General features: G+C 35.8%; 1 protein-coding gene across 12 annotated transcripts in view; it reads right to left on the reverse strand.

Moving 5' to 3' along the window:
- Nucleotides 1–2,518: 2,518 nt before the first annotated feature.
- The window catches only part of scalloped (TEA domain transcription factor 1 homolog scalloped), a 265,722-nt gene continuing 242,684 nt past the window's right edge, over nucleotides 2,519–25,556 (reverse strand). For all 12 annotated transcript variants that reach the window (XM_067096659.1, XM_067096663.1, XM_067096655.1 and 9 more), the window contains 8 exons: nucleotides 14,867–14,994; nucleotides 11,510–11,548; nucleotides 9,842–10,011; nucleotides 9,156–9,351; nucleotides 8,906–8,968; nucleotides 8,624–8,790; nucleotides 6,924–7,158; nucleotides 2,519–6,137 (listed from right to left, as the gene is read on the reverse strand). In XM_067096659.1, the coding sequence (XP_066952760.1) occupies nucleotides 6,024–6,137; nucleotides 6,924–7,158; nucleotides 8,624–8,790; nucleotides 8,906–8,968; nucleotides 9,156–9,351; nucleotides 9,842–10,011; nucleotides 11,510–11,548; nucleotides 14,867–14,994 (1,112 nt within the window). In that variant the 3' untranslated portion in view covers nucleotides 2,519–6,023. The remainder of the gene's footprint in view (nucleotides 6,138–6,923; nucleotides 7,159–8,623; nucleotides 8,791–8,905; nucleotides 8,969–9,155; nucleotides 9,352–9,841; nucleotides 10,012–11,509; nucleotides 11,549–14,866; nucleotides 14,995–25,556) is intronic.

The following is a 25,556-nucleotide window of genomic DNA, read 5'->3' on the forward strand; positions in this document are numbered from 1 at the left end:
TAATCCAAAACTCTTCTGTAGTAAACACTCAGCTTTGGCTTAAAGCTTTTGAGCCTAGCAGTTTTCTTTTATCATTTGATGCTGGTTTGAACTCATTTTAAAACTAAAGAGCTGTAAATTTTTATTATTAAAAATTACAAGTGAAAATTAACAAAAATAAGTCAGAATGAGCTAAAGTTAAGTTACCAAGAACAGAAATTTCACTACTTTTTGTGAATAAGTATTTAAAAAAGGGGTTATAGCATTATGTAAATTTATTTTGCACCATGGAATTGCACAGTAGGTTTCCTTTACAGATATATTTTTTGCTGTTTATTCTTGTTTACTCATAAAAACAAAAAAATTAGAAAACCTAGGGGAATATCTTATAGTCTCTTATAAAATAGCTGAGTAATAATGTAGATCAGTGTTTTCAAGTCACCCCAGTGACCAGAAAAATGAAATTCAACACAGCAGTCGAGAACATAAAGCTTAATGCAAAACATCAAAGTTGTAAAGAACAAAAATAAAAATTAGTTCTTACTAAGTGAAAAAAAGCACCTCTCATTCTCATAAATTGTCAAACTCTGACAAATGACATGATGTATTCCAAAGATAATTCATGTGAAATGTTGATGGTATGTAGATTATGCTTGACTCATGTCATTGAGACTAACTTAGGTGGTTTGATTTTGCAAGTTGTTCATTAAGAGTTCTGGCATGATCCAGTCATTGACAGTTGTAGCCCGAAAAGGGTATATCGGCATTAAAATTGCTGCCTACTAACACCATCTTGAAAATATAACGATTTTACATAGTGCTGTGTTGCATAACAGTATTATTGTTGTTTAATGTGGCTAAATTGCTTAGACTTGAAATACAACATTTACTGTAATTTTAACATCTAACGTGTTTTATATGCGTCTCAAATTTCCACCCTCATGATTTGGAGTTGTGAGAGATTAGTTGTCAGTTGAAGGAAGTGGATTGTTTACATATAAGCATATTCCTGTGGGATCATAGTGGACTTCTCAGAGATGCAACCTAATCTGGATCCCACTTAACATTGCACATGAATTATAATTGTTTGTATCATGCAACTTGTCAAATTTTAATCATGAGAGGTGGTGTTTTATATAGTAACTTATAACTAGATCTTGATTTTTGTTAGTTATACATTTGTGTTGCATTGAGCTTTGTTGTTCTTGTTTTGTAGAACTTCTCCATTAGTCTTAGTTTGACTTATCAGCATTTATCTAAAATAAATGTATGATTTATTTCATACAACTGACGCATGTTATCCTATCTCACGAGACGTATTAATATCATGAGTTTCTGTAAAGCATATGTATTGTAGTTGCAAGTATTACTTAATTTTTGTTTGTGAATTATACTTTGTTGTAATTATTGATGATGGATTGATTTCTTGCCATATTTGTTTTGATCTGGCTTCATGTTGATTTTCTATTCTTTATTCATTTACTAGTGAAGATGTAGGCATTCCAATATATCTTTTTCTATATGATATTCTTTTTGGTTTTACAGATGGACCACTTTCATTTTCTGATTTTTCTTATTCAAGTTCCATTTCCTTATAATCAATGTATTTTCTGATGTCATGCACTCCTAGGTCAGAGTGTTGTTGATATAGTTTGGTTGCAGATGTTGCCGCCTTTTTTTTTGCTGGCAATTGTGTTATACATTTTACTGTATAATACACATCTGAGGGGTATGCATAGCCAGTGTATGGGATTGAATTTAGTGCAACAGGCAGCACCTATTTCTGTGGAATTTTTTCATATGAATGGCCATTATTTTTTTTTTTATAATTTATGTTAGGTGGATTTTGTAGTACAATTGGGCATACTTCTGTTCTTTGACCAAGAATTTTTTTCTTTTTAAAGTAGGCTTTGTCCAATGAATGTTTATCTTGACTACTTTGAATGTAGACTCATTGCCTTTTCTAGCCTTTATTATTTGGCATTTCATATATCTTGTGGTTGTGGATGTTGTATCATGGCTTTAAGGATTTCAAAATAATTTGTATTTCAGGAAGTTTTTCCACCTTCTTAGTATGGGGCAGTATTACCATTCCATGGATTTAGGTAGAAGTGTTAAATGTGAATAGCAATATATAGATTTTTTGTTTTACACTAAATGTACTTTACTTTTCACGTTTCTTTTGGAGGTATCCATAGTTCTAAATCCTCACCATTGCCGTACGTCATCCATCATTCAATTATTACTTTGCACAGTACTGTACAAAAGTATGCAACTTTAGGTAGGCCAGACCTGCTTGGGATGAACTGTCATTTCATAACTGGTAACACTCCTGGAAGAACTTCCTAAGATATACCTTACCTCAGTTCTCTGGAACTATAAGGAAAACAGAGAGTTAAGTCTTGACTGTGTGCCATCCACTATCATTGCCCACTTCTTTGCATAAATCAAACCCTATCCACCAAAATGCCAGGTCATTTGGTGGAAGGGCTTTGCTGTAAGAGCTAAGTGAAAACTTTTATCAGGAAGGAAAAGAAAATTATCACGTAAAAATGTCTATTTTATACAACTGTACAAAATGGTAATTCATCCAGTCTACCACATTCAGTTGGGCAAACACTGTTTCAGCCAATAATTCTGTCAACTTATAAATGGTCAAGAAACACACTGTACAACAAAGTCAGAACTAGGGACATATTTTAGACTTCAACTTAACTGAGTCATGCCTGAGTACAATGTAATTTAAAATAAAAATATATATGCACAATCTATACCATCTTCAATTATAGTAGCTAACAATTCTCTCTACAACAAAAACCTATTAAATCAAATAAAAACTTTCCATAATGCTATTAAAAACACTTAAGAAATAACTCGGCATGACTTCATAACCACAATGCATTTTCTAGTTATGTATATTCAGTACTCAGACTTGGCTCAGATAAGTACATGTCTAAACTGCATGCCACCTAAATCTGAACAATCAGATATTTTAGTTTAACAGTCATGATTGGTGAAGAAGGCCTTTATATCGTGGGAAGAGATTTTCATTGCACTACGCATAGATATTTAAAAGAAAAAATACTTTTTTTTTTATTTGTTTGCATCCTCAGTTTCAAAGTTCATTAGTTCAATAACATACAATACAATAACTTTATGGTGTGGCATACACTAGCAGCTTTCTCCTCTTCTGATCGTTTATCACAGGATTCAAGAGGCCCATTACAATGCATTTGCTCATTGGTTATGGCTAGCAGTAAAGATTTCTTTGAGGGACAATAGTATGTACTTCATATATCTACACATAAGCTTTGTGAAATGAAACCACTGAAAACTGTGATGAAATGATAAGCTTTTCTGAGTCTAAACTCAAATTTGATAAATTACAACAATGATCCTAAGGACAGAACTTTAGTAGAAACCCTTTCTTTTGTGTACATGAATTAAACTTAGCAAGGAGATATCATAAGGTTCTAAATTGCAAAACATGTCACTAATACTGAGTTAATTCTAAGGCTTAAACTTCTGCATGCCACATTGGAGCCTTTACATGAAATTTATACAAAACTATTGCAACTCAGACATTTTATCAATTAATTGACATGGTTCTTTATTTAGATCCTTGGGTTATCAAAGGTATCTATGACGGCCAACTGACAAATACATATCTTTTTGTGTCTGAATGACAATGTATAGTTTTATGATAATACTTCAAAACTTGGCTGAGGGTCCTTCTAATCTAAAAAGGTGGGATGGTCTCTAAAAGTATGAAAGAACAAGGAACAGACCTTCCTCACTCTCCACTGATGTATTAAGTAGTCTGACATAAGTTAACAATGGAGGCAAATGTGATATATTGTCGAGTTAAAAAACACTGATGTAAGTTAAAAAAAAAAAGAAAAAAAAAACAGCACCTTCAGTTCTTCTCTATGGGAAGTCAGTCAAATAACAGAAAAAAAAGAAAACTATTTTGCCAAAGATGTTCTAGGCCATCCTAAATATTCATCTCAGTCCCACATGCAGTAAAGGATGGGATGAATGTTGGGTCTGATTGGGTATTGAGGGACAAAGAGAGGTAGTTGCCTGGATAGTCAAGCTGCTTTTCCTTGTCAATCTGAGAATATGCAATATCTTGGGTAAGCCTTTGTTAAAAAAAAAAAAAAATCCCTTCCAGTTACTGAGGGAAACATTACTTGAAATGCAAGATGTAATTCACTTCCATTTATATCTTGTTGACATAACACAAGGGTTTACCCACCTCAGACTGTAGGGAATTGAATGGCTAAACAATGAAGGCACTTTGTGTGCTTATACGCAAAAACTGAAATCAATCATGAGTGTAAAGTGATAAAGCCTCTGTTATGAATCACAATTATCATTTAATATGGCATATTAGTTTTATCATGAAAAGAAAAAAAATTGTCCAATGGATGAAAATGATGATACGTACGTTGCACAAAGAAGGTCTTACTTCAACACAAACCCTACTTATGTCTTGGCACTAAAACAGCAACTTAATGAACTGGAAACACAAAAATTCCCATTCATCAACTTCACCTCCTGACTTTTAAAGCCTTTGGATAAGAACATCTGAGATCACAAAAAAATTCCCTAACAACAACAACAACTTGTAAAAAGAAATAATTATAATTATAATAATAATCTACCGGTATACAAGAGGCTGTGGGGGGACGCAAGTTGCGGGACTGAGGGTAGGAGGTGTTTGTTTAAACAACATGCGCCCCTCCAGTACCCAAAGATAACTAGACTATCCAACAGTTCTTAAACACTGACATTCCTAAACTACAGAGGTTTGGAAAAAGAAATAGAAAAAAAAAAATAAAAAAAGGAAAAATATAGAAGAGTGAAGCGATATGTGTAGACTTTCGTTATAAGCTGCTTATTTTGAAGTAACAGCCTTCAATGATAGTTTGTACAAGTGGGGGAAAAGTGTATCATATAATACAATAATGTAGATGTGAAAGACAGTCATAATGATGTCTCACCATGGACTTGCAAACATTTAATTTTCTCTGAGTATAAATTACAAAAATATCTTAAATCACTTTTTTCACATTTGGATAGTCACAATTTGCACTGCGTGACTCAGTGACGCATGTGTTTTTAAGTACAGTAGGCAATACAAGGTATTTTGCATGTCGATGACCTGGATGGGTAGCACCCCAGCACACTGTACAACGAGTGTTTGTCAATGAGGCACAGAGCAAAGCACTCACTCCACTCTCCTCACATGCACCAACTGCCAGCCCTACAGAATATAAATATGTGCACATGTACATAATACAGTATATGTACTGTACACTATATTTATACCTGTAAATGGTATGAAGTTCAACCTTTAGGTCCACTGATTAATTCCAGTGATTCATTTTATCTTTTTATACATTTTTTGCTTTTTACAGTAGTGCTATGCACCTCCAGAGTTGCATATCTGAATATCAGATCACAGATAACTCTGCATGGTGCACCAGTAAACAATACTGAACTACTAATGCTGTTACACTGCAGAAAACACATTTACAAATACAAGCAACATCTTTTCGCTTGAGTATTGGGCCGTCTTTTTTTTTTTATCCATTTTTTTTTATTGTAAGCTTCATTTAACAGATTAAACTGTTACTTTAACTTCAGGGGCATCAAGTATAGGCTTGAATAACAGCTGCCAAAATAACACATTTGTTTTGATATGAAACACACTGGAATCAAGATAAAACGTCCAACCATACAGTGCAATTCTGAGACTGAGTAGGTGTGCTTTTGCTTGCCGACTTATGCCTGGGCCAAGATGAGATTTTTCTAATGTACTGTATTATGTCCTTTCTTAAATGCTTTTTTTTTTATTATTATTAAACTTCTGGCAAGAGATCAGAATGGCAACATACAGGCAAATGAGTTTTATATAGGGGCACAACTGTCTTCCTTCACAAGGCATTTCCTGCAATACGGAACATAGTACAGTACTACACAAACTGCCAGTTCAGAGCCTGACATGATGCAAGTATAAGCTGCATTGGGGCGTGTTGTTAGTCCTTCACCAATCGGTAAATGTGATGTTGTGCACCATGCTCTGATGTGGAAACTTCAAACACATATGCAACACACAGCAGAGTTTCTTGAGTATCCCGATTCGTAACAACCTGAAAAATATGTGTATGTTAACGGAATCCGAATCATAAATGTTGTAATTATTCAAATTTAATATATTTCCATACTATGCAGTCTGTGAACATTTAATGTTCAGTAATATAAACGAAATATTCAAGAAATTCAGTAATATAAACGAAATATTCAAGAAGTTTCAGTAATTACCAAGGCTGAACTTCTTTCAAGTCCCATAAGCTGCAAATGTGTTTGTTTATAAAACTACAGCCTTGTTCACAAGAAGAATACAATTCAAACCTTATTCAATATTTATTCAAATTGCACGAGTACCCTACTCTTGTTCAAATGAAAAAAAAAGGTCACATCTTTACAAAACTTACCAGGCCACTTTAAATACATCTCTAAATCTCATGCCTGTGTTATTAGCTTATGTTTTACTCTGGTAACAAATTGAGAAAAAAGGCATGATGTGATATTACATTGTATTTTGATAATTAAATTTTCTGTAAAAATGCTATCTGCTGATAGAGTACTGCACAGAATTATAAAGACTGAGATTTTAATCTTCTGGAAACACTTTAGCACAGAATGCCTGGGGTTTACAATACCCCATTTCCTCCATCCTAACTTTGTACACTAACAAAAACTCAAGTGCCCAGGGTACTTAATGAATCCTATTCACGAAATTTAGCCTGTTAATTTAGCTATGTGAATAGCAAGTAACATAAAACTAAAAATAAAAGACTACTTGTTATTGTGAGGCATGAGAAAGCTTAGGCACATAAAAGTACTTTCTATTTTGAAGCACCAAATACACTCACCTGCAAGATTGTAAAGTTTTCCAACACACTGTTCATCATATATTTCTCTGGTAAGTGTTTCAGTTTGTGTATAAAATTAATCATATATTCACACATGGGAGACCTGTGTATGCGATATACAAATCTTCCATTCTCAAAACGTGCATATTCTGTCTCCACTTTCTCCACAACCTGCTTGCCAAAGGAGCACACTTTAGTGGAACTGGTGATTGTCATATTGTCAGGGCTCTCATACCTGTAAAATAAAATGTGAATGGTCAGAATTTATGTAGAAATATCAAGTAAAAAGCAGCCTTTAAACCTCAATTAGAAGCACATTATACCAATCTTACCGTGAAACAGTCAATTATACCTAGAACTTTGCACACAAGCTTAAATGTTCTCACTCTTAATTATTTTGATGACAGTGTATTCTATTTTTTCAGTGTAACAGATGGTGCCATGAGAGATTTTCTGAATAGTAAAATACACATGGAGTAAGAGATCTTAGAGGCCCAAAATACATAAGAGCAAATGGTGAAGAGACAGGGCATAGCACCACCTTGTGGTGGAAGGGCCGAAACTTAGGAAAAACATTAAGGAAGAAGTGAAAAGAAATTGCTGCACTAATGGTGGTATGTAAAAGCAACCTATTTATTAACAACATAAACTGAAACGTGTCTCAGTCCTGTGCTACTACAATACATGTAATAGAAATATGTGCACTTACAAGAAAAATGTGCTTATTACCTTAAATAGTTTCAATAACTTCCTTATCATGGAATGCTCTCTTAAGCTAATCAAGTTCATGATTGAATCTGGTAACATAAATAGCATACTCACCATTACCTATAATACAAAATTCCTAATTTAACTTCTATGCTTTTGGTACATGTAGAAAGGGCCTTCATCTTAATTATGCTTAGTTCATGGACACTTCACAAGAGGGGTGGTCTTGTTATTGTGGATAGAGGGTGGAATGTGAAGCTCACTACACTATGAGGACTGTGAAGGACTGATCCTGCACAGCAATGTTTCTTCTTTTGTTTATGTAGATTTTCATTGTCTTCACAATATACCCTTGGTTAATTTGCATTACTAGAGAGAGAGTATGCATTATTTCTTTAGGTAACTAAGATACTAAATTATCCTCTGGCACACTTAAATTCTGTCAAAAAGTGATTAAACATACAGCTGCTATTATCAACCTTTCTGACAAAAATATCCAAATAGTTTTCGATCTGGCTTGCTGCTGCATGACATCAGTAGAACGGCATCTCTGAAATTCCCCTTCCAGCCTTCAGATTCACTTGAATCAATTGTTCACCATAATAAGGAAAGATGGAATTTCTCTTGAAAGGACCAGTAGATGGTCATCAACTCTAAGATACATGTAGCAGTAATTCAAACCCAAATTGAAGAGGTTTTGCTCCATCTTAGTCAGTCAACTGGATGCTAGCCTAATGAGCCTTGAATTATTGATAAATTTCTACTGCCTGCATTCATCTATACAGTACTGTATTTTGTTTGCTTGCAAATTGTCCATGTAAGTTCAAGACTAAATTCCCAGTTTATGGGCTGTAACTATATTTGTGAAATAATTATTAATAAACTGTATTACATTCAGATATCAGAATCACTCTTTGCTCATTTCAGATGAATTGTAAGTATTGATATAACAACCAATGACATTTGTGTCAACATTTATGAAAGATACTTACTGGCTTGTAACACCATAAAATGCTCCAGATTCATCCTGAATGTTTACATTTAGATCAGCCCAAAACTTGACAAGGAAGAAAGCATTCTGTGGTCCCTTGTCATAAAGTTCTTTTAGGCCACCCTTCTTTTCGGGGAACTTGTCATAAATTTGTCGAATGTCAACAGCCTGGAAAGATTCAAAAGAAGGTTAATGTTTCATCCACAGAATTCATTATTTTTAAAAATATATCCTGACTGTTGCCAAATATTTCATATAAAATTTGTCATTCATTTCACCTCACCTCTAATATAGGGTCCGTATAAGAAGTTGGCCCGCCTATGTGAACGAATAGATGTTTCTGATACTGAAAAACAAAATAGTACACTGTATAAGCCTTAAAGGTTTAAAAATATCACCTTTTGAAGAAAATAAGAAAATTACTCCAAATACTTCTGAAAATTAATATACAAATAAAATTTCCTTTTCTTCATAATATTTTATCAGTATATCTGAAGATGCTATACAGAAATATTTTACATGCAAATACTAACTGTGTCTGGATCTCTCTGGGACTCCATAAATGCACTGAATTCTACAAGTCTCAGTTTTTGTGTGGCTATGGATCTTCCTTCCCAAGGTGGTACAGTGATTGAAGGCGCAGCAGGTTGAAGGAGTCCGCCCATTCCACCAGCACCAGGTTTAGTCTCTCCACCCATTCCAAATGGTGACTGAGCAAACGGCTTAACACTGAAAATGGCCAGAAGTTATTAAGAATGTTAACATATAATGTATTTATCAGCACTGAAAAATCTTACTGGGTATAATCATCTTATTATTTTACCATCACTGAACCTGTCAATGATAAATCCAATACTTGAGTAAAATGTAACAAGAGTGACTTGCAATGAAACAAGATTAACCTTCATGGTATATTAGCTGTAGGAAAAAGCAATCAGTAATGTGTATCTAAAATGGCTTTTTTACTTGAAGTCTTCAACTTAAATACTGAACAACCTCACTCAATGAAGCATGTGAAATAGTATTAGATAATAAAAAAAATTTGTTCCTGCCCACAAGACTAAGCTCTTATAGGTTGCCTGAATCCTTCCTAACTTTAATCTTAGTATACAGATGATTTCTGTACAAGACTGCTTACAAGTGAAATAGATTTGGACCTTCTCAAACCCTTCTGGGTTCATTTGTGAATCACAGGGGGTAATAATGAAGAAAAACTTACTCCTGACTAGTGCCAGCCTGTATGCCACCCTGCCAGAAGGGACTGGGATAGGACACTGGTGTTGGAGGTAATGGAAGGGAGCCTTTGTTGTGCATCACGGACGCTGACACAATTTGCGCAGATGACATGGATGACATAGTCTGAAGGGCTTTCTCTTTTGTAGCAGAATCCTGGAAAAATGGGATAAATGTTGACAGAATGGCACTGGTATTTTGGTGTATATAGTATAGGCTTAATGATTTTGATAAACAAGAGCATAAGCTAAATTGAAACCTTTAGAAATACTTTGGAAATACACTGTAAGAACCTGCAACATATTAACAAGAGTCTAATAGTACTGCGCAAGGAAAAATTTGAAAACCTAAGGAACTTATGCACTTATGGGTAATATGTCCCAGTCAACAGAAACTCATAACAAATGGCATAAACTATTTCTATGCATCCTGCATTTTTACTAATAAAAAGTGAATTTTACTTAAATGAATCTGGCTATGAAATAAAAAGAATACAAAACTTACTACCTTTAACATTTAAAATTTAATATTTTTTCTCCCATACTGCCCCACATATTATCAATGTACTTGTATCACACAAATGACTCAAAATCAGTTCCCTATATTTTTTGTCACCTGTTTATAAGTTATTCAGAACACAGTAGAGTTAGGGAACTAAAATTGCCAACTGTAACATAACTGCCAGAGTAACAACTGGAATTGTACTAAAAAAAAAACTTTTCTTATGGGTTGCTTGTGTGAAAATTATTGCCTATCTTTTGTGTAACTACTAATGAACAAGGATTTAAATTTTTATTTATTCTCTTTTTTGACATATATGACATTAGATACTGTAAATGAAGACCTTTATTAAATTGCTACATAACTTCTCTTCTAATTTAGTCTTGGGAAAATAATATACGTCCAACTATACCTGATCCTCTGCACAACACAATTTAGAGACTACCACCATGGGAAATTTTCCCTTGTATGGGAGGTGACAGAAAGGGCCTTGAATGCCTTTGCACACACCCAGTAACTGATATTAACTTTAACAGGCTTTTTTTTTTTTTTTTTCCCAACTGTGCTGGAACCCCACCTCAAGGCTCCTTAATGCTGCTTTTCCCTCTCTCTCTTCCTCCCGTTAGTTTAAACATTTCTACAAATAAGTCAAGACACTCCAATGTGGATATTATTACAAGTTGTCGTGTAGTCATGCTTCCGCTTAAAATATAAGCATCATTAGGTCTCATGACAAACATTTTCAACGAATGTGCAGATCTATGTATTAAAAAAATCTGGAGTGTGATTACATTCAGTACATTTTCCCTAATTCTGATGAAAAATTCTGTGATGTACAGGGGTAGATAAGTCCCATGGACACTAGGAAATGTCAGCTGCTATAAAACTTGAACGAAATTTAAACATACAATTGAAATATGCCCTCTTCTGCCTTCTCACATGAGTATCCCGGATTGTTGTCAAAAGGGCATTTATATTATTGCAATACTAACCACTTAATACTGCTACGTTGTCCATGAATCCTTGCGTACTGTTTAAAAGGCATCAAAACACACAGACAGCAGGATGGTTGCAGTAAAAAAAAATTTTTGTCACTGTAGTAATATTTTATATGGCTAAAGGCAGTGACACTTAAAAACAGAAAATAGCTTACCAATCTAAGCATTCCTCCATTGTCATCAGATGAGCAACCCTGCAAAGTAAGAAAAATAAGTTTCCTTAGTAAAATATAACTCACTAGATGAAAAAAAGTGATTTCAGCCATTTTTATCATCAGTTTTAATCGACTTCAACATAACGATAAACTGCCGAGTTCTTCCTTGACACTTATTCAGTTTGGTATAGAGTACATGTCAAAAACTTTCATAAACACTGCAACTATATGTTTTATAATAATATTTGAATGCAACATGTGGGAAGGGTATAGGAAACGCAAGCATAAACGCTTACATTATTTTTTCTTTAAAAAGCAAACCTATTTAAAAAATGTTCCAATAGAAACCTGCCAATAATAAATATTAAGCTTTAATTTTGAAACTAAAGGGGTGTACCAGCAAAAAAATTCAAGTAAATTATTAATACTACATGAATAAGACAAACCTTTGATCTAACGCATAGTTGCTAATTTTCAATGGATGAGTAATGTGCACTGTGACATAAGTACAAAAGAATTGCTTCTGAGAATCGACATTTGCTCATCTCAATCCAGCATTCAAAACAACAGAGTGCTTACAATTTCCTTAAATCCCAGCCAGAAAGATGATACAGTATGCACATACACTTTCAAACACATTACTGTAAACACACAATGCGTGAAAAGATCTTTTCCCTTCACCTTAACCAATTGCGAAGTGCATCAAGTGCTTTCAAACTACACTAAAATACACTTGGACTGTACATCTGTTAAGTGATAATACTGTGTAAGTGCCATGATGCTGCAATAAAGCTTCAACTCTTACCACTTTACTTGATGCTACAAGAGGAGAGGATACAAATTGCCATGAAGGAAATTCAGTACAGCTAAATGGGAAACAAGCATCACAAGAAAAATCAAGAAACAACATATCTACTGTAATCCCAGGGACACTTCTCAAAAGAGTAGCAGCAAGATGGGTGCAAGTGGTCAAAAAAGCAAGATTGCACTGAAAGGGAATGGATATTATTGCAGTACAGTAATTCGGAGTGCTTTTCCATGTGAGAGAGACATCAAGAGACCGAGAAAGCAGCAAAATAATCGAGGCAAGATGGATTTTAGTCCCGATTTGGAAGAAAGAAGAACACGCACAGGTGAAAGTCACTGAACTACAGGAGGTGACAACTTGTGGGTGAGTTTGGTAAAGATGACATCATGGGTAGAAAATCTACTTTTGCAAAATACTCGTAGTAATATACAGAGCATGCTGGTTAGAATATCAAAATCAGTGTATTGTGTGAACTAACTATATATATATATATATATATATATATATATATATATATATATATATATATATATATATATATATATTATATTAATTGAAAGTTATTGGTATTCGTTGCATGAATCATGTTTCTTAAAAGTTACAGGGTGAATAAGACCACATTAGCTTAAAATTTGCATATATAATGTGGAATGAAATATTTAGTCTCCAAGATGTCTTCTTCACACAAAACAAAACATTTCTATTTGTTCAGGATTAAGTACACACCACAATACCCCGGAGAAGGAGTATAAACAAAGTGATCACACAGCCTTACCCCTGGTACATCCTGCAAAAAGAGAGAGAGAAACGGGTGTGTGAGTCGTGTGGCATTAAAACTCGAAAAAGCAACCTATGGAACCTCTATCTTTCCCTAACAAAAAAAAAATTTTTTTGTTTTAGGGAATCCTGAATCTTGACCTATGTGAGATGAGCCATTTTGTAATTCTAGCCACAATGAAGGAAATGTCTTTCAGGATTTATTTTGAATCATTTTACATAAAGCTAGCACATGTTAATATCTGTACAAATGATAATACCTGTAAAGATATTTTAACATTTTTTGAGACTAGTTCATGTAGCGACTCGGGCGTTTTATTTACAACCCATATATATTATATTCATTTCTTCTGTACCAGGGGTAACCTTGTAGTTTGGGTAAACCAACTGTAAATGAATGAGAGGATTTAATTCTAATACCTGAAGGAAGCCGCTAATCTATATAAAATTATAGTGTCTACTGAAGCCAACAAAATGTAAACCACATCAAATGCTATAAAATCTGGGATAATAGGAAAATGGTCATACACTTATCAGCATACATTAGGCTATGAGGGAATCTAGTTAGCATACCGTCAGCTATAAGGGGATAAGCTCTATTGCATACTGCAAACCATAACACGGGGTAAATATTGACAATGCAGGTCGGACTTGCCAATGCTACTTAAACTTTTAATCCTCGAATGTATTATAAGCGGAAACAGACTCGCGCTACCCAACATACGCCCTAAACCAGCCAATGTTAACGACATAACAAAACGAGACCCCACGTAATAACATATAAGCTGAGTGGAACATGGTTATGTCTGGGGGAGTTTCTCCCAAAACAGCCCACGACAGCCTTACCAGTCAAGACATCATCGCTTGCAGTAGCGAAGGGCCATATGAACCAAGTTATGCACTTCTACAGATTAGACATTATAAGTAGTTTGTTCTACCTTAAAATAAAATGATTAATTTTTTGAGTCTCGTTCTCCATTTCCTGCAAGGATTACATTATGCATTTTTTTGGTATATAATACACGAACAGTATTACTAGGATTAAGCATGCCTGTTCGATTCTTACCACTTGGAGAATAAAAATTAGATAATGGTTATCGAAGAAGGAACTGCGATCAGAGCCAAATAAATGATAAAGGATGGGATTGGACTGACAGATTACCTTTAACAACAAGAGGACAGTTTTCAAGGACGTTCATATACTTATATTTTGTTGGTTCTTTTTTACGTTCATATTTCAACACTGAATTTTACTAGTATGTCATAATTCACCTATTCATTATCAATGATATCATTAATTTATATATTTCACCTTCATTACGGCGCTGAATAATCCTGATGGGTTCCGGAGCTTGGTCTTCAAGACCTAAATTTCACATTCAATCAACAACTGTCCTAATGAAATGTTCGAGTCACGGCGACAAAGTTTTGACTAATGCACGCATTCATGGGTATTCAGGTGCTAGAGGTCGCGAAAAAGTTGCACTTGACGGATATTAAACTGGAGGCCCACTGTTTCTAATCTTTCACAACCTTCACGGTGATGTTTTGCCGCTACAAGGATTCACTAACAACACATAAGCCAAGTACGAGGAAACATCATCCCAAGCAACATCCACGCATTCCACATATTGTTAATCGACACGGGGGGGAAAATTATTCGACAACTACAGAGCGCAGAGACACTTGCTCTCCCGTACTGAGGAAAAACTCGACATTCGAGTACATACAAAACAATAATCGGAGGTACAGAACTGTTGAACTACACTCACCTTTAGCTTGGCCTGGATTTCACGTAGCTTACGTCTTGCCAAGACCTGAATATGAGATGAAACTTGTTTCCTTGTTCGCGTCTTGCCAGTGCGTAATTTGATATAACGGGCGATCAACTCATTACGACCTGTAGACGAGAAAAAAAGGAGGGTTGATTAGTAATTCATACAATACTGTATAATTACGACAATCTTTATTTACGTGCGTGGGCGTTTCTCTATGTGTAAGAATACTGTTTCATGAAACAAATCTCTGTCAAATGCGTAACCGTGTAGTCCACAAAGTACAAAAGGGATTAAAAAATATGGTTCCATAAGAAGAAAAAAATACCCCCAAAAAAAGAACTAATAAAAAAAAAGACACGAATGGCCTGCAAATAACCAATCTATGAACAAGAAAGAACTAACATTTTCAGCGAGAACAAATAAAATTAACTTTTAAGTTTTCCATTCATAATTTTTTGTTTATTTCCCTTTCATATTTTTTTCAGGCCCGTGAAAAAAGGGTAAAGTATGAGAAAGATTCATTTCCCCCAAAAAATAGATAGGTATTAAATTACATGAAATGAGAATCCCTATTATATACGTGGATAGATTACGTGGATATACTGTGCATCAATGCATCTCCGTGAACAGGTTCTGTTAGATATATACAAGAAAGATATATATATATATATATATATATATATATATATATATATATATATATATATATATATATATATATATATATATATATATATATATATATATATATAGTGTATGTGTGCGTGCGCACGCGCGTATGAAATTGTGATGTTAACAAATTTATACAAAATCATAAATATGCGTGGCAGCAATTATAAGACTGCGCAGAACACTATTTTTTTTTTTTTCAGAACAACTGCGTATTACTTACAGTACATGAACTCAACCATTTAACTTCACGTTTCCCTGAAGTTGGTTAGTTAAATCAAGCAATTCATCGTGTAAACAAACATCATCAAGAGCAATATTTCGAAGTTGCTGACAGTAGCTCTGGAAGGGTTTCTCTTATGAAACTGAAATGTCCAGTAAAAATGATCACGAAGCGCTAACTTTAACCTTAAATAAAATACAAACTCACGGCCCATGAAAGTCAGACGGCTGGCAATTTGTTGTATGTTTGATGATTGATCACGGCTAAGGGTCGATGATCAACATACCGTATGTTTGATGATTTGCAGGGTCGATGATCAACATACCGATTTGCAGCCCTCTAGCCTCAGTAGTTTTCAAGATCTGAGGGCGGACAGAAAAAGTGCGGACGGACAGACAAATAGCCGTTTTAACAGTTCTTTTTTACAGAAAACTAAAAACTAGAACACGATAGAACCACAATATCACCCAAATCTCTGAAACAACCAACACCGTCGAGTTTTGCCGCTACAAATGACGCAATCAACTTGTTGACAACGAAATCATCATTAATGGTTTCTATATATTTTAATTAATAGGAGTACCAGGTAGCCATGAGAGGTATGTGACAATGCAAAATTGAAAATGGCTGTAACGTACAAACAACCTTGAGAAGTTACATTAATATTTACACAAATTAAAAATGATAATGGTACTTAAGGCAAAGAAGTTAACACAAAATATAGAGATAATCTTCACTAGATGGAGGAGAGGGTTTATAAAAATGAAGTGATTCAAGATGTTGAACACAAGGGAAAGAACAAGAAAGCACGTTGAGGGAGGAAGTCGTTAAATCTATACGTAACCCGCACATTACATAAAAGAATCAATGGCGTTCATATCCCGCCGATATACCCTACTCCACTGGTTGTTCCCTTCCCTCCCGCGCCTTCTCAACCCAAGACAGGTGGTTCCTTTTCTCCTTCCCCCTAAAATCCAAATACCGGCGAATGTTATCCTTCCCAAACACGCAAACTCTTGTACTTCTGGGCCTTCTCTCACCTTCCGCCGCGCCGATCCCGAAGGTTAACTCAGGTGTGTTTTCTCTGCTGGGGCAGTCTGTATTCCCAAATAATGTTTGTCCGAGGCTGCAAAAATGTTTGCACTCTCCTCTAATCACCATTGTTTTACAGGATGTTTCTCAATCCGAGGCGGAGTGTTTATGGATGGCGCGCAGCTTTCAGTGAAAACACAGGAGACGGGGGTCAGCCGTGTTTTCTCATCTCTTCCCCCATTCACGTTCAGTCGAGATCACACGATACCACCACGTCAGAAGGCAAACAAACAGCGCTGAATCAGAACATCTTCTCAAGCACATAAACATTTTCTCTACATTACCTGGCAGGAGGTGGTTCCTCCTTCTAGTCGTTTTGCTTGACTAATCAAACATTGTGCATGTCTTCTTGCTGTAATCTGACAATTATTTATGGGCCCTTAAATCCATATTGCTGAGTAACCATACCATCATTTCAATTACATCATGGATAACATCAAGTTACACAAGCTGGCAACGAAAATGGAAGCACATAAGGTGCATTTTCTACTATAGCAAATGAGCTTTTTCCTTGACTTTACACCAAATTCTAACTCGAAAACAGAGTTCACGTAACATATTTTTATTTAGTTTCCTTCCAAAATACGCTAGAATAATATCGAACACAGTGACAGGTAAAGATATAAAAATAATAAAATATCAAGAATTTCAAATCTCATCTCAAATATCCAGTTCAGTTTTGAGTGAATTAAAATATTCTTATGTTCATAATTTCATTTTACTTTACTTTCCAAGGGATTTCACTTTATTTTACAGGGGTTATTCAATATGTGCGTTCTATTAGCCACTTTTCCTAAGTTTAACTAACAATTATAACAGACTTGAAAGAAAATATCCTTACAATTTGCAAATCATGGTGTTTTCCCTTAAGAGATGGAAACAGAAATTAATTAGTTCTTTTCTTATCTCGGGGAAACTTGAAATCCCTTAGTAAGTTACAATATTCTCAACATTCGTAATTGTGAATTATTTCCTGGTAATTTAAAACTAACGTCTTACAGTCAGACTGCTTGCCAGTCGAACGTTTTAGACTAACTGATATCACCAACGAGATATCTATAAAAATGTGATGCTGATATTATACAATATTCACGAATCAATTTGATAAAATTAGCGACGATTCCAAATATCAAACCTCTCTTTGCAACTGCTTTCATTCCTTTTACTGTACCTTCGTTCGTGTTCTCTTTCTTCCATCTTACTGTCCACCCTCTCCTATCAATTGATTCATAGTGTAAGTGCGAGGTTTTCCTCCTGTTACACCTTCCAAACTTTTACTGTCAATTTCCGTTTCAGCGCTGAATGGCCTCAGTTGCCCCAGTGCTTGGCATGTATGCCTAGAGTCTACAAATCAATCAATCTGTAACCTTCCAAGGGAAGAAGCAGAAGATATAATCTGGCGAATTTATCTACAGAAAACATTCAACAACGGTGACCTGTCTCCCACATTCACCGGTCTCCCTCGCCTCTCCCAGCGCCCATGCCGACTCCTCTCCACAGGTGAAAAGGGTTCCTTGTCCCAAAATCACACCCTTCTCTCTCTCTCAACTACCTTCTCGTTTCTCTTTTACACGCAATGCTCGGAGACTGACTATTTGCTTTAACCTCACCGAAAGGAATTCTAAAGATTTGGAACGCCACAGAAACTTTTTATCTCTTCAAATTGTTGAAGTATCTGTGTACGCAATACCAGAAACCTGACGATTCGCTAAACCTCACAAATAGGAATTCTAAAATCTGAACCGACATTACCATGTTTTCGTAGTCTTTTAACACGCACGCTAAATTATTAATATTAACCAAGGGCATTTAAATATCTCAGATACGATGACAACTCGTAGGACACAATACGCACACAGACTTAATTAAGCGAAAAATGATAAAATGCACAGACGCGTATTCAGGGTGGTCAGGTAACGAGGTAGATATCGCTCTAGGGGAGAAAGAGGATCCCTTGAGAACAAGGTGGTCCGTGTTTTCGCAATCGACGCATGCGCAGTTCGATTCCCAACTGCCAAAACATTACACGAAAACGCGAATGGACGCAAGCGCATCAACTAAACGTTCGGTAAGCAAACTTCTTCTCATCTTACCTCATTTCCCCTCCTAATTTTTCTTTTATCTTTTCTTAGTCTTATGTATTTTCTTCGTTGTATTTTTTTTTTTTTATTTTGCGCTTTCAATTTACGTTAAAAAACGCAACATTTACAATGAACAACTGCCTTGTCTTCGACAGCCATTAGTTAAATTGGCTGGGGAAAAATTACAGTATAGAAAAAAAAATCGACTCCGTTATACAATGTTTACGATACGGAGAATCAGATAAGATTTAGGCTCCCCGTTCCATATTTTCTCGTCGGCAACCTGTTGAGCTGAGAGAGAGAGAGAGAGAGAGAGAGAGAGAGAGAGAGAGATGAAATGCTGCATGATGTGATGGCAGCGGAGAGTGGCCGCGACTCGTTCAAAATTCGATCTCAAAGTTAATAAATAAAAGAATGTATAATAACAATGAAAAGTATAAATAAAATATTAAAGCAATGATCTCTGAAAAAGGCAATTGCTGTAAGACTGAAATCATGCGAGTGATCGTCATAAGTAAAAGTTAGTAATGTTACCAACAAAAATATTGCTGGAGCAGTGGTCAAAAATCTCGGCCGAATTTTATCACGTAACTTCGAAATTCATTTCGCCGCGGGCAAAAGCCAACTGAAGACACCGTCATTTTTCAAAGCGGGAATACATCGTTACATATAAATGCAACAGATTCGTTTGATCTTCTTTATGGAAATCAATATTAAACGAAAACGTTTTTTGGGCCGACCTATATAACTGCCAGGAGCTATTAAACACAAATAAATATTTGCCCCGATTAAGAGAAGCAAGACCAGCAGAAGCCCGCCAGGTAGAGGCTTATATGGCCGTGTGCAATCGGTACCAACGTACACGGGCGGGGGTGGAAGCAGCCTAAAACGTAAACAATAGCCTACACGTGCTTGGTCCGTGTGTGCGTGTTTGAACGACAGCCAAGGGTCTGTGGAATCCACGTCACGCCGTGCAACAATGCACGACATCGCTCGAGATCCTTTGATTCTGCTCGACGTTTGCCACTAAATAACATCGTTCGCTGTCTTTATTATCCCATAAACCTACAACATGTGCCAGTGAGGAAAATATCTATAACCACGTGGAATAATATTTCAAAGTTCTCTTTCTCACTTTCTGCATACTTGCATATTGCATACATAAATATATTCACACAAATCCTAATACTTATATATTATATATATATATATATATATATATATATATATATTATCACTTTTCTGCACAACTGTTGTAAACTGAATACAATTACAAGATGGTATCTAATGGAGGTATTTATTCATAAGTAGTTAAGTTTCCAGGACTAACCAACCTCATCTGACATGTAGCAATTATATATATATATATATATATATATATATATTATATATATATATATATATATATACATATACATATATACAGTGTGTGTGCAAATTTAAAATTACACTGAAAGTTATCTACAAGATACTCCCAGATATTCATCATTCAACGCCAACTAATACTTTATTCAGAGGCAAGCATCAAACATCACGGATACAGAAATAAACGAATATCTTCTCGGACTATCTTCAAAGCATAGCCGATGTCAGGGTGAGGACATAAACGCCTTTGGAAGTAGAGTTAGAAATTTCTAATTATCGTGATCATTTAATTGAACCAAGCAATGCTGTGTAAACGAAAACACCAGTTTCGAGTTTCTTTCATAGTCTGCGAAAGGCAAGCTTTCTCCACACCCCCAATCCCCCACCCCCATGGTCACCCTCCCTTCCCAACAGCCTCAATTAGTTCAAGGTCTCGGCCAGAGTGATGTCGAGAGAGTATGAAGACACTGACTGGTCTCACTTGAAGAAGAAGAATACCTTTTCTCTCTACACTTTTATGTTTGTGTAATAACATACATATATCGACTTGATACGAATGATTTTGTGTGTGTGTGGATTCAGTACACAGCTTGACCAATCTATGCTATTATAATCCACCTTTTTCATGCACTCACATACATATGTGCACATAATGCGAATGAATTTTTTTTTATGGATTAAGTACACAGCTTTTCAAACCCATGTTGTTATAATCCTGTTGTTTAAGTATGAGAGAGAGAGTTTACAAAATTACCATTACAAGAACTTCGATATAACAATTTGTAATGAAAGGAAGATTAAAATGCAAGCGTTTCAGTGTGATAATTCGGACGAAAATAGGGTTACATTCAGTCGGAATGACCTTGGTAAGAACTATGACCAAACACTACGTTCAACATGCACTCGAAAGCTTTGCTCTGATGTATCAAGAAACATCAGATTCATCGGCAATGAGAGAGAGAGAGAGAGAGAGAGAGAGAGAGAGAGAGGGGAGAGGAGGGAGAGCTATGAATCACCTATTTCCCCCCTCGTTCTCTTGGACGCAAGAGAAACAAAGGATTGATGGAGGTGAGAGAGCAGGGCTGCCCAATGATACGCACATTAATTTTCACTAACATTCATCCCGGAAACGTTTTCAGGGACTAAAAACTGCATCAAACGTTTTCTTCCGATTATTTTATCATGAGCATGAAACCCATCATGTTTTACTCATAAGGCTTCAGTGATTTATAAATAAAAAACGACTCTCAGGTAAAAAAAAAAATAAGCAAATACCTCTATGATGTCTTAATCCCTTTTTACAATGGGTGAGATTACCTTTCTCTACTGTTGGAAACCTATAAAAATAATAATGTCAGATGACAGGGAGACTACTTTGGTAACGTTGACCTTAGCTGTCATCTCCACAAATGTACTTGGTATATAATAGTAGTTTAACGATTATACACCAAGTCACAATATTTTAGGCATCCGTAATTTCTACTCGAAGGATTTGTTCTTAAATTAAGGGTACAAGTTACAGCAAAGTAAGGATACAGGAGAGGTGAGTAATAATAGACCAAAGATAACAGATGAAAAGTTGAAGGCTGAACGCCCCGCAGCTGCAGCCCTTCACTCCTTTTGCTGTACCTCCTTTCATATTCTCATTCTTCCATCTGACTTTCCACCCTCTCTAAAAATCGTTTCGTAGTGCAACTGCGAGGTTTTCCTCCTGTTTCAAACATTTCTACTCTCAATTTCTTTTTCAGCGCTGCATGACCTCGCAGGTCCCAGCGCTTGACCTTTGGCCTAAATTCTATATCCTACTCTATTCTAAAGCGGCAGAAACGCTACAAGCAACCATTAGTACTATATGAGTCTAGTGTGCCGCGACAAGCCGCCACAAATCTACGAAAAACATGTCAACATTAACCCGAGACATCATCAACATAACAGGCCATCTACTGTAAACCACCACCGCGCAAAGCAGAGCCAAGTACACGCAGACAAAGGCCCTGTGTGTGTGTGTGTGTGTGTGTGTGTGTGTGTGTGTGTGTGTGTGTGTGTGTGTCCGCGTTCCCCTACCTTCACGCATCCCTAATATTAGTAATCAAATTACGCACATACATACGCATCACTCGGGATGTCACTGGAGAATGCTCACCTGCAGTAAACTCTCACCTAATTACAGCTGCAACCCGTTTGTTGCATTTGCTTCCGCCCGATGCAAATGACCATTCCCTTACCTTGATATTCATTCTCTCTCTCTCTCTCTCTCTCTCTCTCTCTCTCTCTCCTCTCTCTCTCTCTCTAACAAATGTAGCCAGGACTCTTACGGAGAGTGGCTTCAGAGAACACAGAAGACAATGGTCACGTCACATTCATTACTTAGCCGTTAAATTGATTTTGATACTATATATATATATATATATATATATATATATATATATATACATATATATATATACACACAGTTATATATATATATATATATATATATATTATATATAGTTATATATATATATATATATATAGTTCTTTGCATGGGGTGTTTCATATACGATTCAGCAGTTACAAAACTTTAATAGGGCAGTGACATATACATATACATATATATATATATATATATATATATATATATATATATATATATATATATATATACATACATACATACGCATACACTATATATATATATATATATATATATATATATATATATATATATATATATATATATATATATGAAGTTCTCTGCACAGAGGTTCATCCACGACTCAGCAGTTACGATAAATGAATGCAGCAGTCACCGCCGTGGTTTTTTCCGGAAACACCCCCTGTTAGGAAAAACAGCTGAACGTGTATGTATTTGTGCGTGCGGCGCAGCACACTATTCGAGTTTGCGTGGTCACTCTTTCCTTAACTTGAGCTTACTTTTATTTTGCAAGGAAAGATAAGATTTTTCCTTATGTTTACTTTTGCTCTTTGTAGGGAAAGAAAGAAGTTATGTAAGTAATTGCAAGGCCGTGTGGCAATCGCGAAAACGTGGCCTTACGTCAAGCGATTCGATATTGTGAACGTCATCAATGAACGCTTTTCATTTATTTAGCAACGGTGTCGCTCAGAAAGAGAAAGGACTTCCAACAGACCTTTTTTTTTTTTTTTAACTGTCTCCTCTTTCATTCCAGCTGAAATCTCTTTCTCTCGTCCATTTATTCTTACTGCTTTTGTATCCCACTATCTGTTAAATTCCTCCGATATAATGACACCGTTATATATAACTGCTACCCCTGGAAGCATTGCAACTAATTTAAGTTTCTGTTAAAAGGGCGAGACATCATGTTGAGAGAGAGAGAGAGAGAGAGAGAGAGAGAGAGAGAGAGAGAGAGAGATTATACTAGTTTGACACATACACACACACACACACACACACAGAGCAAACTCTGATGGATAGAAGGTTTATTGAGAGGAATAACTTGGCTAATATTCTAATAGATTCATAAACAGAAAGATATTCATCTGTTCGGAGAGACATGCACATAACAGACAGAAAAGGGGAGGGGGGGGGAGGTGAGGCTCTGCTAACACAGAGATCGAGCAAAGCATCAGCGACATAAATGTGTCTATATGTGAGAGCGTAACCTTGTGAGCTAACAACCACCACTGACACCACACCCACCCAGACACCACTGACACCACTACCAACACCACCACCCACCACCACCGCCGCACAACGCCTCCAAGGTCTCGTGATGCAAAACCTCATAAACCATTGTTGATGTGCCTTTTGTGGATCTCGAAACACCCCGACCCTTACTAACCCCCCCCCAACAGCCCTTCCCTCCCCTCCCTCAAAAGGGAAGGGGGCGGGGGAGGGGGGGAAAGGGGTTCCCTTTCCCAGTTTCCCTCCAACGGCTGGCATCACGACAGCAGCAGCAACAGCCTCCCAGCAGCGCTCAAACTTGGCTATGTTTACCCACAACGTAGCAACTATACAAGTACAGAGAGAATAAAACGATCTGTTAATAATCATTATGACAACGCATGGTCTGATATGGCGACATGAACAGGACCACGCCTGTGAAAGTTGTGCACCTATCTAAAACATATGTTAACAAGTGTTAACGCGAAGAGAGAAAGAGACGGATATTTGAAAGATGGCAGGTGTCAATTTGGCATCTGTAGTGGATTACTGGCGAGAAATATCATGGCGTCATGAATGCGAAAAATGTTAAGAAAACTTATCCACAATATGACGCTTAATCACTGATGTTCATTCTACAAATAATTCCCAAATAAAAGGCCGTGACATTTAAATATCGAAATAAAATAACAATCGAATGAAATGTTAAATAATTAGGTGGTCAACGCGTGAACGCTCTACCCCTTTTAATGCTAGTAAAGTGAAATAAATGCTTTTAAAGTAAAAAATTAAAATATAAAAAAATGGTAATCATAATACTTCGTGCGTTAAATGTGTAATAAGCAACCATACCGATATGTGTACTTTGAGAATCAAGAAGTATACAAAAAATCGCAACATTTACACTGCCTTGCAAACCTGATGAGACAAAGCAGCGCTTTTCTATCACAAGTCTCAAGGAACGAGCAAGAAGAAGAAAACAAACATATATATATATATATATATATATATATATATATATATATATATATATATATATATATATATATATATATATATATACATATGTACATAATAATAAAAAAATAAAACAGTATCAAGCTTCTCAATTAGCTACAACAGGATCCACAGTAACAGTCTTCATTATGAAGACGAGATGTATTTGTAAAAATATATACAGAGCTTTAAGCTTTCGTCCACCCTTCTGTGGACAGTTTGGTGATCAAGTCCGCGATGATGGTTGAAAGCTTGGGCTTCTGTATATTTTTACAAATGAATTTCGTCATTATAATCAAAGATTATTACTGCAGATCCCTACTGCATTTATGTATGTATGTATGTGTGTATGTATATATATATATATATATATATATATATATATATATATATATATATATATATATATATATAATCTAGTTAATTTTCTGATCCCAGGCGTGGGAAAACAGTTTAGGTCAGTTTCCTCAATTAAAAAAATTGTGCTTCCGCTGACCTTACCAATGAATGAGGTACCAGACAGTTAGTTCAATGTGGGAGGTTACAGCCAGGAAGAAGGGCATGGGGGTTATAAAACAATCCCTTTCTGGGGTCACCCCCTTAAATGGAAAAGGAGGAGGAGGAGCGCAGATGAAC

The sequence above is a fragment of the Macrobrachium rosenbergii genome, chromosome 53 (genome assembly GCF_040412425.1).
Source record: "Macrobrachium rosenbergii isolate ZJJX-2024 chromosome 53, ASM4041242v1, whole genome shotgun sequence".
In the NCBI taxonomy this organism is placed as follows: Eukaryota; Metazoa; Arthropoda; class Malacostraca; order Decapoda; family Palaemonidae; genus Macrobrachium; species Macrobrachium rosenbergii.